Source organism: Macaca thibetana, chromosome 16, assembly GCF_024542745.1.
Source record: "Macaca thibetana thibetana isolate TM-01 chromosome 16, ASM2454274v1, whole genome shotgun sequence".
NCBI classification, from domain to species: Eukaryota; Metazoa; Chordata; class Mammalia; order Primates; family Cercopithecidae; genus Macaca; species Macaca thibetana.
Window position 1 is genome coordinate 31,089,025 of NC_065593.1, and position 14,275 is coordinate 31,103,299.

Here is a 14,275-nt window from a genome sequence, read left to right on the forward strand (position 1 = left end):
ATCTGGGGACAGTTTCCCCTGTGCTGCTCCCCTGAGAGTGAGGGAGTCCTCAGGAGAGCTGATGGTTTCAAAATGTGGCACTTCCTCGTTCTCCACTCACTCCCTCCTGCCGCCTTGTGAAGAAGGTGCCTGCTTCCCCTTCGCCTTCTGCCATGATTGTAAGTTCCCTGAACTGTGAGTCAATTAAACCTCTTTCCTTTATAAACTACTCAGTCTCAAGTATTTCTTTTCTTTTTTTTTTTTTTTTTTGAACAGAGTTTCAATCTCTGTCGCCCAGGCTGAGGCAGTGGCCGGAGTCACTGCAAGCTGGGGTTTACACCATTCTCCTGCCTCAGCCTCAGTAGCAACCTACAGGCGCCTGCCACCTCGCCAGTAGTTTCACCGTGTTAGCCAGGATGGTCTCAATCTCCTGACCTCGTGATCCGCCTCCGGCCTCCCAAAGTGCTGGGATTACAGGCTTGAGCCACCGCGCCTGGCCTCTTTTTTTTTTTAAACAGAGTTTCAATCTTGTCACCGAGGCTGGAATGCAATGGCACCATCTAGCCCACTGCTAACCTTTTTCAAGGGATTTTGCCTCAGTTAGGTGGGATTACAGGGTTTCACCACGCCCAGCTAACTTTTTTTGTATTTTTAGTTGAGATGGGGTTTTGATGGCCAGGCTGGTCTTGAACTCCTGACCTCAGGTGATCCACCCGCCTCGGCCTCCCAAAGTACTGAGATTACAGGTGTGAGCCACCACGCCTGGCCTCAAGCATTTCTTTACAGCAGTGTGAAAACAAACTAAAACCCCTTCCCTGAGGTGCCTTCTGCTTAGGCAACCAGCTGCCCCATGCTCCTCCTCTGCCCCCTGGTCTTTCTGTTCCCCTGATGAGGGCCAAGTGATAAATAGGGCCAGCCCCAGCCCCATCCTACTGCAGCCCGTGTGGCTGCTGGAGAGGCCACGCTCCTTTCCTCAGCCCAAGGGGCCCTGATATGCTCTTTGGATCCTGGAGGAAACTGACCCCCTATTCTCACACTGGTGCAACTTCTTCCAAGACCTCAAAGCTGGACAACATGAGCCAGTCTTTTTTAATGTCTCCACTTGCTAGGGCTGTGACCGGGACAGTCCTAGAGGGTGGTGCCAATGGATGAATGGATGGATGGATGGATGGACAGTAGTCCAGGGATGATGTCCCTGTCTGTACTGAACTGGGCCCTTCCTCCAATGAGCAGCCTTCCTGAGTGAGTTTATACAACTGTCCCTTGGTATCCATGGAGGATTAGTTTTAGGGTCCCGGGGATGCCAAAATCCATGGATGCTCAAGTCCCTGATATAACATGGCCTAGTATTTACATAAAAGCTATGCACATCCTCCAATAGACATTAGACCATTAGTAGATTATTTATGATATGTAATACAATGCAGATGCTACATAAATGGTTGGGATACTGTATTCTTTAGGGAATGATGACAAGAACAAAGTCTGCACATGTTCAGTGGAGACATAATCATGCAATTTATTTTCTGAATATTTTCCATCTGCTATTGCTGAATCCACAGATGCAGAGCTCCCGGTTATGACGGCCAAGTGTGCTTTGAGAGTAGGGTGGGTGAGGTTGCTAATGAGTACAGGGGAGCAGGTGTCGATCAGAGGTCCCTGCATTGAGGCATCTGGATGCCCTATCTTGGGACTTGAGACTCCATTTAAATGGCACAGGCCGACTCAGCCCAGGTCAAATCCACCCCTTGAAGCTTCATTTTATCCCAAGCTCTTTCTGGAGCCTGGAATTTGGCATCCCCTAGGCCCTGGCAGGAAGGACAGATGAACCAGATTTTAGATAACATGTCTAGAATAGAGTGAGGCCCTACTGTGTGCCTGGCACTTTCCCCACAGGATCCTCTAGCTAGAACATTCAAGGGTCATGGAGAGAAATACCCAGTTAAAATATCAGAAATTTAAAAAAAGATACCATTAGAGACACTAAAAAGACCATTAAGTAATAGTATTAGCATTTGTATTCTGAGATTCAACAGTAATGGTCACTTCACTCCACCCTTATGTGTATCATGTGTATCCCAGACCACCCTGGGCGAGGAGGGCTGAGGTTAGGGAACACCCGTGGATGCTCTGATACTGGTCCTGGGTCTTGGGGGTGACAGTGGTGAGGAACTGGTTGCACACATGAGTGGGGCAGCCAGGCCTGGCCAGAGAAGGCACACACACGTGCACAGATGTGTTTACCCATGTACAGGTGTGCACGCATGCACACAAACACATTGCAGGCAGGCATGTGGCCACCTCAGGCAGCGGAGGACCCTGACTCTGGGCCCTGCTGACCCGGGCAAGGCCCCACTGTGATGCGTGCCATGACCTCAGAATGTCACTGGTGCTTAGCACCAATCCGCTCTCAGGCCTGCCTCTGTGTTCTACGGCAGTTACACGTGCACAGTGGTATCAGCTACACACGCACAGTGGTATCTGGGAACAGTTTTGTGGTCTCAAAGGTTTTCTACCTGAGAGGCATAACGCAGGCCAACTGATTCATCAGAATCAGGTGAGTGTGACCTGCTCTCTTCCCTCCAGGCTGACTTGGGGACAGTGGCTATGCTGTGGGTGGTGTTGGCCTCTGGGCAGCTACCGAGGAGGGTCATCCCTGAGCACTCACCGGTCGCCCGTTCTACACTGCCAGTGTAGACGATTGGCTCTTTCGTCCTCATGGTGGCTTCATAGAGTGAGTGCCATTCCCTAGTGTACCCATTCGACAGGTGAGATGTCTGGGGTCAGAGAGGCGGTAACTGGCCTGGGAATCCAGACAGGATCCTGGGTTTTGCTCTCAGCCCTGCCGTGCGCTATGCTGGAATTCAGGCCTGAACCCTGTGACCTCCCTGCCCTAGATCCCAAGTCTTCCCAGGTTTCCCATCCCGATGGGGCAGAGCCTGGCCCTGGCAGAGCCACTGGGATAGATCCACTGTGGGTGGGGGGATAGGAGGGTCCTCAGAACACCTCTGTGTCCTAAGCTGGATCCTGATGGTGGCTGTGGGCCTCACTGAACACACATGGTCCCTTATCCTGGGGAACCTTCTGCCTTTGGGCAGCTGTGGAAAATGAAGGACCCTGGAGGGCTGGCTCGGGGGAGACTATCTTCTCTTCTGTTCAAAAGGGTCCAGGCACTGGGGTTCTCTCCACGTATTTCTTGCTCTGGCTGGTGCTCTTGAGGCCTCGCCCTCCTTTTGCCTCGAGTGTTCCCAGGAGGGACGGTCCATCCAGGTGTTCTCCAGGACCAAGGACCCACTGTCCTTCCTCAGTGACCCAGGAAAATGAAGCCCCCTCCTGTAGGGACAGCTCAGAATGGTGGAGTCCACAGTCTCTCCCCGAGTGAGGGCTTCCGGGAGCACAATAGATCATTTTCATCCCCCAAACCAAACACCCTCCTGCTCAACTGGCATTATTCCTAAAGTGGCTTCTCTGTTCAGACTGAAGGGCCACGGGAGCCAAAGTGATGAGTGGAGAAGAACAGAGCAGTCAGGACAGATCTTGTTCCTTGTAGAAAACTGGGCATCTCTGTGGTCCCTGAGCATCCCAGGAGGCCGATTGTACAGAGACCTCTGGTCACTGACCCCAGTCTCCCTCCACATCCCTGGAATAGCCCATCATGGGCCCTTCACCCTTGGCAGGTGGACACCATTCAACCTGCTGGGGCAGGTGTGTCCCCATTTCATGGCAATTGGGGACGACGGGATTCTCTGTCCAGGTCCCACTGTCCTCAAGTCCTTGGGATGATGCCTACCCCTGCCTGGGACTGGAGACTCCAGAGACTCATGCAGGTGTGGGACACTAGGTCTGGTGCCTTTTTACCCGGGAGCTGTGGTGGAATGGGGGTTACACAGCCAGCCAGCATCTGGGAGCCTGGCGGGAACGGTTCAGGTGTTCTCCGAAGCTCTCAAGTACAATGTAACTTTTAGATGATTTTGTCTCACAGGATGGTAATCATAGAGGATGCAGATAGTTTGCGGGCACAGGAGCGAGAGAATATCATCATGAACTATGAGAAGGTACAGGTCGGTCTGCTCCTTGGAGGGAGGCCTCTTCCAGTGCACCCTGGTCAAAGGGTCCTGGGCTCCCTAGGAGCACAGGGTGGGCACGGGTGGCCACTACCCCCAGGCCCTTGCACCCTTTGCCTTGGACCCCTCACCAAGCCTCCCTCTGGGTTACAGGGACACCGAGCTGGGCTGCCTGAGGACATGGGGCCTGAGCCTGTTGGAATCTACAACAACATTGATCGCTTCGGGATTGTGCAGTGAGTCCTCTGTGCTCCCCTCACCCCTGAAGCACCTGTCTTAGCTCAGGGATGGGTTTGCTTTCAGAAAGGCCTTTCCGAGGCAGGACTGTCTCGCCGGGTCAGGCCAACCTGCTTTCCAGGGTCAGAACTCCTCCCTGGCTCACCTGCAGGTCCAGCCCCAGGTTGCTGTTAGGCCAGAGGTGCGGGGCCCATCTAGGGAGCGGGTGGGAATGGAGGCTGGGCTAGGTCAGGCCCCTGGACTCTCAGCAGTACTGTCCCCAAGTCAGCACAAGAGGAGCGGGGCAGCCTGAGGGTCTGGCCATGTCTACTTGGAAACAACCCCAGTGAGATCCAAGGGTTGTGGCTACAGGGTGAGGGGACGCCTGGCCTAGCCTCAGGGCTGTTGTCCAGCAGGTCTCTGAGGGCCCAACGGCCCCTGTCCTCCCTCATTTCCCTAGAGCTACAGCCCTCACTGTCCCCATGGGGAAGGAGGAACGGCATGGGAACGATGGGAGCGGTGACCCTAGGAGAATGGGGGAGGAGATGGGCAGGGACCTGTTATGGGTATTTCATGGTGAGGCCAGGGAGGCAGCAGGGCTTGTGGCTAGAGACCCTGGGTCTAGTGCTGGGAAAGGAACTGGGGCCATGTAAGAGGAGCCCAGCCAGGAGTCCATCCCTTAGGGATCATAGGATGGAGAGACAGAGGATGCCGGGGGAGGTAGGGTGGGAGGGAGCTGATGAGCTGTGCCACTTCTGAAACGCAGGGTGTGTGGGTCAGGTGCAGGGAGGGGCAGGTGGATGCGGGGAGTCAGAACCTGCAAGGGGCTTGGGGCTGTCAAGTGGGATGGGCCCCTGGTGCACCAGGAGTACCCCGGGCAGGTCTCAGGGCAGGCTCCCTTGACCCTGGTGGTGTGATGTGGTCACTCCCTGAGGGACTCCTGTGAGGGCCCTGTCGCCCACCCTGGGCGGCCCCCATCCCATCTCAGGCCTGACCTTTCTCAGCTCCAGCAGAAAGCACCACCTCCAGTCCAGGACAGGCAGCCCCATTGTGCAGTCTGACCGCCCCCCACACCAGGGGCCCCAGTAACCCCGGCCAGGCTGGCCCCGCACTCCTTCTTCTCCCAGGTCCTGCCCCTCCTGGGAGTCAACCCCACAGGAAGTCCCTTGTCCTCCCTTCCCTGTGTCTTTTCCTGGACTGAGCCCCAAGCTAGATAGGGACAGAGCCTGTCCTTTCTGGGGGTTGGGTCCCAGTCTCGGGGAGCTCCAGGCCCTGTGCAGGTCCTCAGTTCTGCCTGGGTTGTCTTACAGTGAGACAGAGCTGCCTCCTGCCACTGCTTGGGAGGTGAAGGTAAGAGCCTGATGCATGGGGAGGGGGCTGAACCAAGGATGTGGGGGACTGGGCAGGTGGCCGGTGAGGCAGAGGAGGCAGCTGGCCTGGGTGGTGGCGGGTGAGGGCAACATGCTATCACTGGGAGGGGCAGCACTCCCTGCTGGACCTGACCCCAGGTTGCTGTAACTTTGGCAGCTTGATAAGACTCCAAAGTGAGAACCACAGTTGTGGCTTGGGGGTGGCTGCTGCCTGTGTCAAAACCCCACCCAGAGGCTGGGACCTGACCTAAGACTGGTGTGTCTGTGGCCTGAGGATGGCACGTCCCGGGGTCCCAAAGCCAGCCCACTGGCGCTCATTTGCTCAAAGGCTCTCAACCCTTAGGGTCTGCCCTTCCCTGGCTCCCTCCAGCTGGGTCCACCAGGGCTCCAGAGCCCAAGATCCAGCATCCACGGGCGGCTCTGGGAAGCCTGGCAGCTCCCCTAACTCCAACATTCCTCATTTGACAGCAAATGCGGCGGGAGATAACACGAAAGAGCAAGTGGATGGAAATGCTGCGACAATGGGAGACATATAAGAACAGTAAAAAGGTAATGTGTGGAGGGAGAGGCCCCCAGAACCACTTTCTGCAGAGACAGGGGACGGGCACCCATGGCTGTGGCCTGGCACCGTCAGCCTCTCAGAGGGCAGGTGGCACACTGTCCTCACCCAGAGGACTGCAGGCCTGGTCGGTGGTTTGCCTGCCTATTTGTGCAAGCGTCACCTTGCTGGGAGGGAATCTGAATCTAGGGCTAGGACCACCCGGAGCTCAAGGCTAAGGATGCCCTGGTGACACAAAGGAAGGAAAAGGTTCAGATCAGAGTCCCGACTCTGAGTGTCCATCCACTCTTTCAATCCTGGGAAGGGAGACTGTGTCCCAGCTTAATGTCACCTCTAATGAGGAATCATGGGGCCAAAACCAACCATTTCCAGAATCCTCGGGCTCTGGTCCTCACTGGGGTCACCCCGTGGCCTGTGACACCAGGTTGTTTTGTGCCCACAGCTGATAGATCGAGTATATAAGGGCATTCCCATGAACATCCGGGGCCAAGTGTGGTCAGTCCTGCTGAACATACAGGAAGTCAAGTCGAAAAACCCCAGAACATACAAGGTACGCTCAGCTAGAGCACAACAAACAGGACAGGCCGTGTCCAGAGCCCAGGTCTCCAGCTGGAGGGAGCATCAAGCCCAGGCTGGCGGGTGGGTGGGATGATCAGATGCACATCCTGGGCATGGACGGTGACATAGTCACCACAGACAAACTCGGCTCTGGTGACCCTCCCCGGCTTCAGTAACAAGCCAAAAAGCAGCTTTGTGCACAAGGAAACCTTCCTGCTTTCCTTCCTTCCCGGAGTGCTGACTGTGGGCCGACTGCCATTTGGGGCAGGGAGTCTTCCATCTGTTCTGAGGCTGCTTCCTCCTTTTGGCCCTGCCCTACAGGTCATGAAGGAGAAGGGCAAGAGGTCATCTGAACACATCCACCAGATCGATGTGGACATGAGCAGGACATTAAGGACTCACATCTTCTTCAGGGATCGCTACGGAGCCAAGTAAGCCTATGGGAGCCACAGGGTCTCAGCAGAGATGGAGTGAACGAAAGGGATGGGGGCTTCCCCGGAGAAGAGGCCAGGGTCACCTAGGAGGGATGACAGAGCTGCCAAGACCTCCCCTGACCCAGGGAGCAGCTGGCACCATGAACTGAGCACCTGGTTCCAAGCCCTGGGCCAGACTGGAGCATGTGGGGCCAGAAACGAGGAGGACCCTGTGGAGACAGAAGGCAGCAAACAAAATCATGCACAATGGTGAAAGGTGCTCTCCCTGACCCACGGGGACCCATGGTAGGACCCATGGGAGGGTGGCAGGATTGAAGGCCCATAAGCCTCTCCAGGCAACACTGACATCACCAAATGCTGGGGCAATTAGGGGTCCTGGAAACTGTCATCCTTGTCTGCTGGGAACACGACATGGCACAGCCACTTTGGCAGTGACTCACAAAGCTCAATGGACTTGAACCACATGTCCCCAAAGTATCACAAATATTGAACCCACTGATTTGAAAACTGATGTCCACATGAAACCTGCATGCCACGTCCACTGCTTGATTCCTCGTCACTCACACAAGGAGCCTTCGGGGACAGTCTTCAACTGGGAACGGGGAGAGCAAGGCTGGTCCTCCCTTCAAACGGAAGATCCAGTGAGAAAAGGGAATGAGCCAGTGATGGCCGGACGAACGTGGGTGGATCCTAGATGCATTTTGCTGAGGGAAAGAAGCCAGACCCAATAAGCTACCATGTAGGATTCCATTCCTGGGCCATTCTGGAAAAGGCCAAACCATAGGGACTGAGAAGTAGTCTGGGTGGCCAAGGGCTGACGGATCGGGGAGAGGCCGGGTGCATAGGGGCCACCCTGGAGATTTGGAAGATGAAGGAGTCACTTCAGGAGGGGCTGGAGCGGTCGCCGGGAGACTCTGCCCATTGGTTTAGAACCGTGGAGGAACTGTACACCCAAACGCTGAACTGGCGTGTGTGCAAACTGAAAATAAATAAAGAAAATCATTCAGAGTGAAAAGGATCAGGCAAGTCACTGTACAACTGGGCTATCTGCATTTCACAGATGTGGATTTTACTGAAACATTTCCTCAAAGTCAAAGACCCTGAAGAGCTCACTGCTTATCTGGTGCATCATCTGAACCTGGAATAGGATTTGTCGTTAGGCTTTGTAGACAAACTGAAACTAACGGCATCTGAACAAAACAAAAGCCTCCTTTCTCTGTTTCCTAGGCAGCGGGAACTATTCTACATCCTCCTGGCATATTCGGAGTATAACCCGGTGAGTACTCCCGGCAGTGACGTTCCCGGGCAGTATTTCCCTGTTCACAGGAGTGGGTGTCTAGTGGGGGTGTCGCTGCTTCTTTTAAAGTTAGTATTTGTGAGCCACCAGGATATAGGATGTAGGACTCCAGCTCACTGCTGGCATAAACCTCTAAGCAAGGGGGTGGTCTCAAGGGGTCAAGCTGAGACACAAAGGAGTTGGGGCCTGGACTCCTGGTGTCACCTGGGCCTGACCACCACTTCTCAGAATAAGAAATGATGCCCTCCTCCTGGGGCTGCCCCAAAGCCCAGGAGCTTGGCAGGGTCGCATGTGGGACGGTACCATCAGGAGACAGTTTGGACAAGGTGCTGAAGTGCCTGATGGACTTGGCTCTTGTCATGAAATGAATTTGCATCCTGAGGAAGCCTCTTCTTCAGAGGAAGCCTCCCCAGTCACCTCTGCCCTCTCCAATGACACGAGTCCTCCCAGGTGACTTCAGTCCTCCCAGGTGATGTCCTTTCACGGTGACTTTGGCTCTTGCAGGAGGTGGGCTACTGCAGGGACCTCAGCCCCATCGCGGCCTTGTTCCTCCTGTATCTGCCTGAGGAGGATGCATTCTGGGCACTGGTGCAGCTGCTGGCCAGTGAGAGGCACTCCCTGCACGGTAGGTGAACAGCTGCCCATGGGACCTCATGCAGCCAGACCCAGGGACGGCCACCCTGGCCAGGTGATCTCAGCTTTCAGCCAAGGCACCTTCCTTGTGTAGCCAGCTCCTTGGGAGTCTTTAGGATGTCTCTGCTGAGGGTCCCACAGGAGTCCGTGGCTGACCCCCAAAGCCCAAGTCAGACGCCTTTCATCCCCATCAGCGGAGGACATCTCATCCTCCCCGTGGCCACCCTCTGTGTCCTGCTGCCACGCCCTCCGGATCTGATTGTGTAGCTGACTCTCCAATCCCCGAGAGTCCTCCTGCCCTCCAGCTACCCGGGGTCCTGCTGCCCTTGGTGCCCACGAATGGGTCGAACAAGCCCAGGTGGCAGCGTCTCCCCAACCCGTGTCCCCTGGCCCGACCTCACCTCCAGGAGACGACCAAGAGCCCAGCACCCACCCTGCTCTGGCCGCCATGTGGTGGCCTCAAGTCAGGCTTGCCCTTTTTGCACCCTGGTCCAGGAGGCGTCCAGGGAAACCTCCAGCCAGGCTCCAGGGGATGTTCCTGCCCCACCTCCCCAGGGCAAAGGCTGCATGGTGGGGTCACCAGATGGGAGGGTGAAAGGCCTTGCGGTTTGGGGGCCTCTCCAGCTGCCCAGCTCTTCCAGCTGATGGCTCCACATCTTGGGGGAAGGCTCTGATTTCTTGATGGGCTGGGGGCTTCTCAGGATTCCACAGCCCAAATGGCGGGACAGTCCAGGGCCTCCAAGACCATCAGGAGCATGTGGTCCCCACGTCACAACCCAAGACCATGTGGCGTCTGGTGAGTTTATGGCGTCTGGTGAGCAAGCTTGGGCTCTTCCCCAGAGGCCCTGCCTCCCGTGGCGCTGGAGGAACGGGGACTGGAGCCCCTGGTGGGGCTGGTGACTGGCTCAGTCCAGCCAGGGCCTGACCTGGGACGTCGGGTTCTCCATGGGCTGGGAGTTGGTCTATAGGACAGAGGCACAGGGATGGGGGCCCAGCTCCCGCAGAGCAGGGCAAAGGGCAGTGTGTCCACCGGGAGTGTGGGAAGGGGCCGGTGTTGGGGGGAGCCCTGGACACCGCCCAGTGTTCTGCACTAGGGGAAGGGTCTTCAGAGGCCCTGGAAGAGGGAGGTTTTTAGGGCAGCCCAGGGGGCCCTGAGCACCTCTGTTCCTCCCGTCAGGACAAGGAAGGTCTTTGCGCGCAGGGTTCCTCATTAGGCTGGCTTCTCCAGATGTGAATGACGGGGTAAGAAGGCACAGGGAGACCCTGGCTCAGGGACCCTCCTTGCCCTGCAGTGCCCTGCTTCCCCAGCCCGGGGGTCTGGCTCACCCACAGCCCACAGGAGGCTCCGCCCACAGGGGGGCCCTCACAGGACACCCAAGCAAAACCCTCTGCCCAAGAGGGGTCATCCCAGGGCAATGACTGGGGCTCAGGACCAGCCTTAAAGGCAGACTGGGCCAAGACCTGACTTGGGAGGGATCAGGGAAGCCTCAAGCCCTGGGCAAGCCCCTCTCTCCAGGAGCCACACCCCCACTCCAATGAGTGCCCCCCATGAGGAGCTGCAAGACCTTGTCTGACCCAGCGCCCTGGAGGGCTCAGGAAACCCTCATGGGGAAGATCACTGACTCTGGGGACTCAAGCCCCATTGGGCTCAGCTCGAGCCACCAGCCCCAGCCTGGAAGGGCTACATTCTCCCACACCTGCTATCCCCACAGATCTCTCTTGGGCTCATCCTGCGCCTGTGGGACGTGTATTTGCTGGAAGGAGAACAGGTGTTGATGCCGATGACAAGCATTGCCTTTAAAGTTCAGAGGAGTAAGTCTCCGTGTGCCCAGTGGGGCCTGGGGAGCCCTGGGGTCAGACCCCGACTTACCCGAGGGCAGCTTCCTCACACTGTCCTCATGATCCTCTGTTCTGGCCTAGAGGGAGGTCTGGCCAGGTGGGCTGGGCAGGGCACAGTGACACCGAGCCCGTCCCCCACATGACCCTGATGAAAATCAGGCGTGTCCTGAGCACTTCCCTCCCCACTTCCCCCGGCCACAGTCTCCTGTGCACATCCGAACCCCTGGGGTGGCCACAAAAGATTCCCGCATCGCCTAGTGGGAGACTGAAGTGGCCACGGGGTATCAGCTGTGCCCCCTCCCAGGGAACTCTCCTGGCCTGATGTCCACCTTGTCCCTAGAGCGCCTCATGAAGACATCCAGGTCTGGCCTGTGGGCACGGTTTCGGAACCAGTTCTTCCATACCTGGGAGTTGGATGATGACTCTGTGCTCAAGCATCTTAGGGCCTCTATGAAGAAACTAACAAGGAAGCAAGGGGACCTGCCACCCCCAGGTGGGCTCCAGTGCCATGTCCCCTCCCATGTCACCCTCTGGGGCAGTCAATAGTGGGAGAGTGCCCGAGACCCGAAACCCTACTACCTGGGCCTTCCTCTTCACCTTTTCTTCCTCCTCTTCCTCCTGGACTCTAAGAAAGTACAGGAGGCCACCGGTCCTCAGGGCAGGCGCTCAGTGCGTGTGTACTGGATGTGTTGTGCCCACAGGAGGGGGATGTGGGCATGACCCTCCAACAAGCCCCCTCCCACATTCCACAGTGTCTCTGTCTCCCCATCAGAAGGCCGTGAAGGGCACTAAAGAAGCCAGACCCATTTGTGGGAAACTCCACCCCTCCCTGCAAGCACCCACAGCCTCAGAGAGCAGCAGAGGCCCCTCACTCCTGCACGCTCCTCCAAGGTTGCCAGGACAACCAGCCTTGAGCCAGGGAGACAAGGGAATCGGGTGTCCCTGACCCCAGAGCATTCAGGGAGAGGGCAGAGGCGGGACCCCAGGCGAGAGCCAGAGCCAAGAAATCAGGCACATGTGGGAACGGTCAGTCCTGGCATGGATTGGACAGCCCAGGAAGGCAGAGGGTAACACACGCCCAGGTCCCATCACCCACTGTGGAGATGGGTCCCCTTGTGAGGTGACAAGGGGCTGGGTGACATCCAAGTTCCCTCCCACCTGAGTTCTCACTGGGGGCTGTATCCCTGGTCCAACAGCCCTGGGATGAGGGTGTGTGGTAGGAATTCCCCAGCCAGTCCGAGCCCTGGGGGCAGTCTTAGGAGCTACCTGTCATGCCCTGACAGCTTCCCCATGCCAGGTGGCACACACCCCTCCCTCTGGGATCAGCAGACTACAGGCGTGTCCTCAGTGTCAGGCCCCGGGGGCCCCACAGAGACCCCGAGGACTCCAGAGACCCAGGCAGGTGGGGCCCAGCCGGGAACGGCCTGCATGGGCTCATTAGAGACACTGATCACATCTGTTTTCCTTTCAGCCAAACCCGAGCAAGGGTCCTCAGCACCCAGGCCTGTGCAGGCTTCACATGGCAGGACGACCCTCTGCAAGGGGGACAGGCAGGCCCCTCCAGGCCCACCAGCCCGGTTCCAGCGGCCCATTTGGTTAGTTTCCCCACCGTGGGCACCTCGTTCTTCCACATCCTGTCCTGGTGGGGCTGTCCGGGAAGACACCTACCCTGTGGGCACTCAGGGTGTGCCCAGCCCAGCCCCGGCTCAGGGAAGACCTCAGGGTTCCTGGAGATTCCTGGAGTGGAACTCGATGCCCCGGCTCCCGACGGACCTGGATGTAGGGGGCCCTTGGTTCCCCCATTATGATTTCGAACAGAGCTGCTGGGTCCGTGTCCCTTCTGAATGTGTCCTGGACAGCCCCGGGACTGTGGGACAGGGCCAGCTTAAGAAGCCCACGGGGACCCTGACACCAAGCCCTGCCCAGGCCCATCAGGACTGAGGGAGGCCAGGAGGTATCCCACTACAACAGGGCACCCCGTCTGCGGACAAGAGACTTGCACCCAATTTCTACAATGGCACCGTATCCCAGGAAGACCAGCTGGCCACCTGCTGGCAGGCGGAACACCCTGCGGAGGGGGTGAGATTGATTTTCACTGCACTGAGCCACAATGTGGACATGGACTTCCAGCCCTGCAGTGCACCCAGCACTGATTCCAACCAGGACACCCCCTTAACAGCTAGGGACGAGCAGCAGTGTGCTCCCACCTCAGGGCCTTGCCTCTGCCGCCTCTACTTGGAAAATTCTCAGTTCCCTCCAGGCTTCTAGAAGCATCTAGGGCAGGGCTCATGGCTGGATAACTTCCTGAGGCTTAACAACCCAAGCAAACTTCACGTCCTCATTTTATTTTTTGTTAAACTTATGAAAATTGATTAAGAAAGTGTGCAGCTCGAAAGACCTTCACAGATGGAACACACCAGCCCCCAGATCACAAAGCCAACCATGCCCAGCCCCTCCCAGCACCCCCAGCCGTGTGACCAGCTTTCTGAATTCCCACAACACCGTGTGCCTGCCTTTGTATTTTCAAGTCATAGACGGTTAACCCCCTTCATGTTTTAAAATAAATGTTTTCTGTTGAATTTATTTTAGATATAAAAGATTGAAAAGGCACTACAGTGGCCTCCTACACCTTCCATCCAGCTGCCCCTAATAATGACGTTTTGCAGTTCCATGGCACATAACAAATTTAGACTGGGTGTGGTGGCTCACACCTGTAATCCCAGCAATTTGAGAGGTTGAGGCAGGACATTCAGGTTCACTTTAGTCTTGAAGTCTGGGACCAGCCTGGGAAACACAGGTGGACCCTGTCTCTAGAGAAAAGTCAAAGAAATTAGCCAGGCATGGTGGCGTGTGCCTATGGTCCCACCTAGTCAGGAGGCTGAGGCATGAGGATTGCTGGAGCCCATGAGTTCCAGAACGCAGTGAGCCATGAATGCACCACTGCACTCCAGCCTGGGTGACCGAGTGAGACTTCCCCTCTTAAAAAAAATTAGCAATTTAACGTGGGTACAATCCTATTAACTAAATAATAATGTGAACTATTATCTAAGGTTATTAAGGCTAGAATTATCCCATTTTTGCCTAACTTCTCATACCTGTCCCAAGATCCCACTTCAGACTCACCCTCTGCCTTCAGCTCATGTCTCCTCAGCTTCCTCCAGATGGTCCAGCAAACACACACCTGGGCTGAATGGTAGAGCTGATTGCTGGTACACAAGGGGAGACCTGTGGGCAGGGGTTTTCAAACTTATACAGCAAATGAGTTTTCCATGGTGTTCTGGAAAGCGCCCTTTGAGAAACACTTTGACAGTGAATCCAGGCCCCAG

General features: G+C 56.4%; 4 protein-coding genes across 4 annotated transcripts in view; 2 read left to right on the plus strand and 2 right to left on the minus strand.

Moving 5' to 3' along the window:
- Positions 1-14,275, minus strand: part of LOC126939306 (TBC1 domain family member 3G-like) — a 574,604-nt gene that overhangs the window by 254,317 nt on the left and 306,012 nt on the right. The window lies entirely within an intron of this gene.
- Positions 1-14,275, minus strand: part of LOC126939308 (C-C motif chemokine 3-like 1) — a 332,180-nt gene that overhangs the window by 175,147 nt on the left and 142,758 nt on the right. The gene's annotated exons all lie outside the window — the stretch shown is intronic.
- LOC126939305 (TBC1 domain family member 3G-like) overlaps positions 2,336-14,275 on the plus strand; it is a 259,422-nt gene continuing 247,482 nt past the window's right edge. Inside the window, exon 1 of the mRNA XM_050764536.1 lies at positions 2,336-2,486. The gene's annotated coding sequence lies outside the window, so the exon portion shown is untranslated. The remainder of the gene's footprint in view (positions 2,487-14,275) is intronic.
- Positions 2,439-13,492, plus strand: LOC126939315 (TBC1 domain family member 3B-like). Its single transcript, XM_050764550.1, has 15 exons — positions 2,439-2,536; positions 3,962-4,034; positions 4,197-4,279; positions 5,570-5,609; positions 6,098-6,178; positions 6,631-6,738; positions 7,068-7,177; positions 8,408-8,456; positions 8,982-9,102; positions 9,812-9,906; positions 10,288-10,338; positions 10,808-10,922; positions 11,290-11,442; positions 12,421-12,783; positions 12,970-13,492. The coding sequence occupies exons 2-15, from the start codon at positions 3,963-3,965 to the stop codon at positions 13,215-13,217; spliced, it is 1,689 nt and encodes a 562-aa protein (XP_050620507.1). The 5' UTR covers positions 2,439-2,536; position 3,962; the 3' UTR covers positions 13,218-13,492.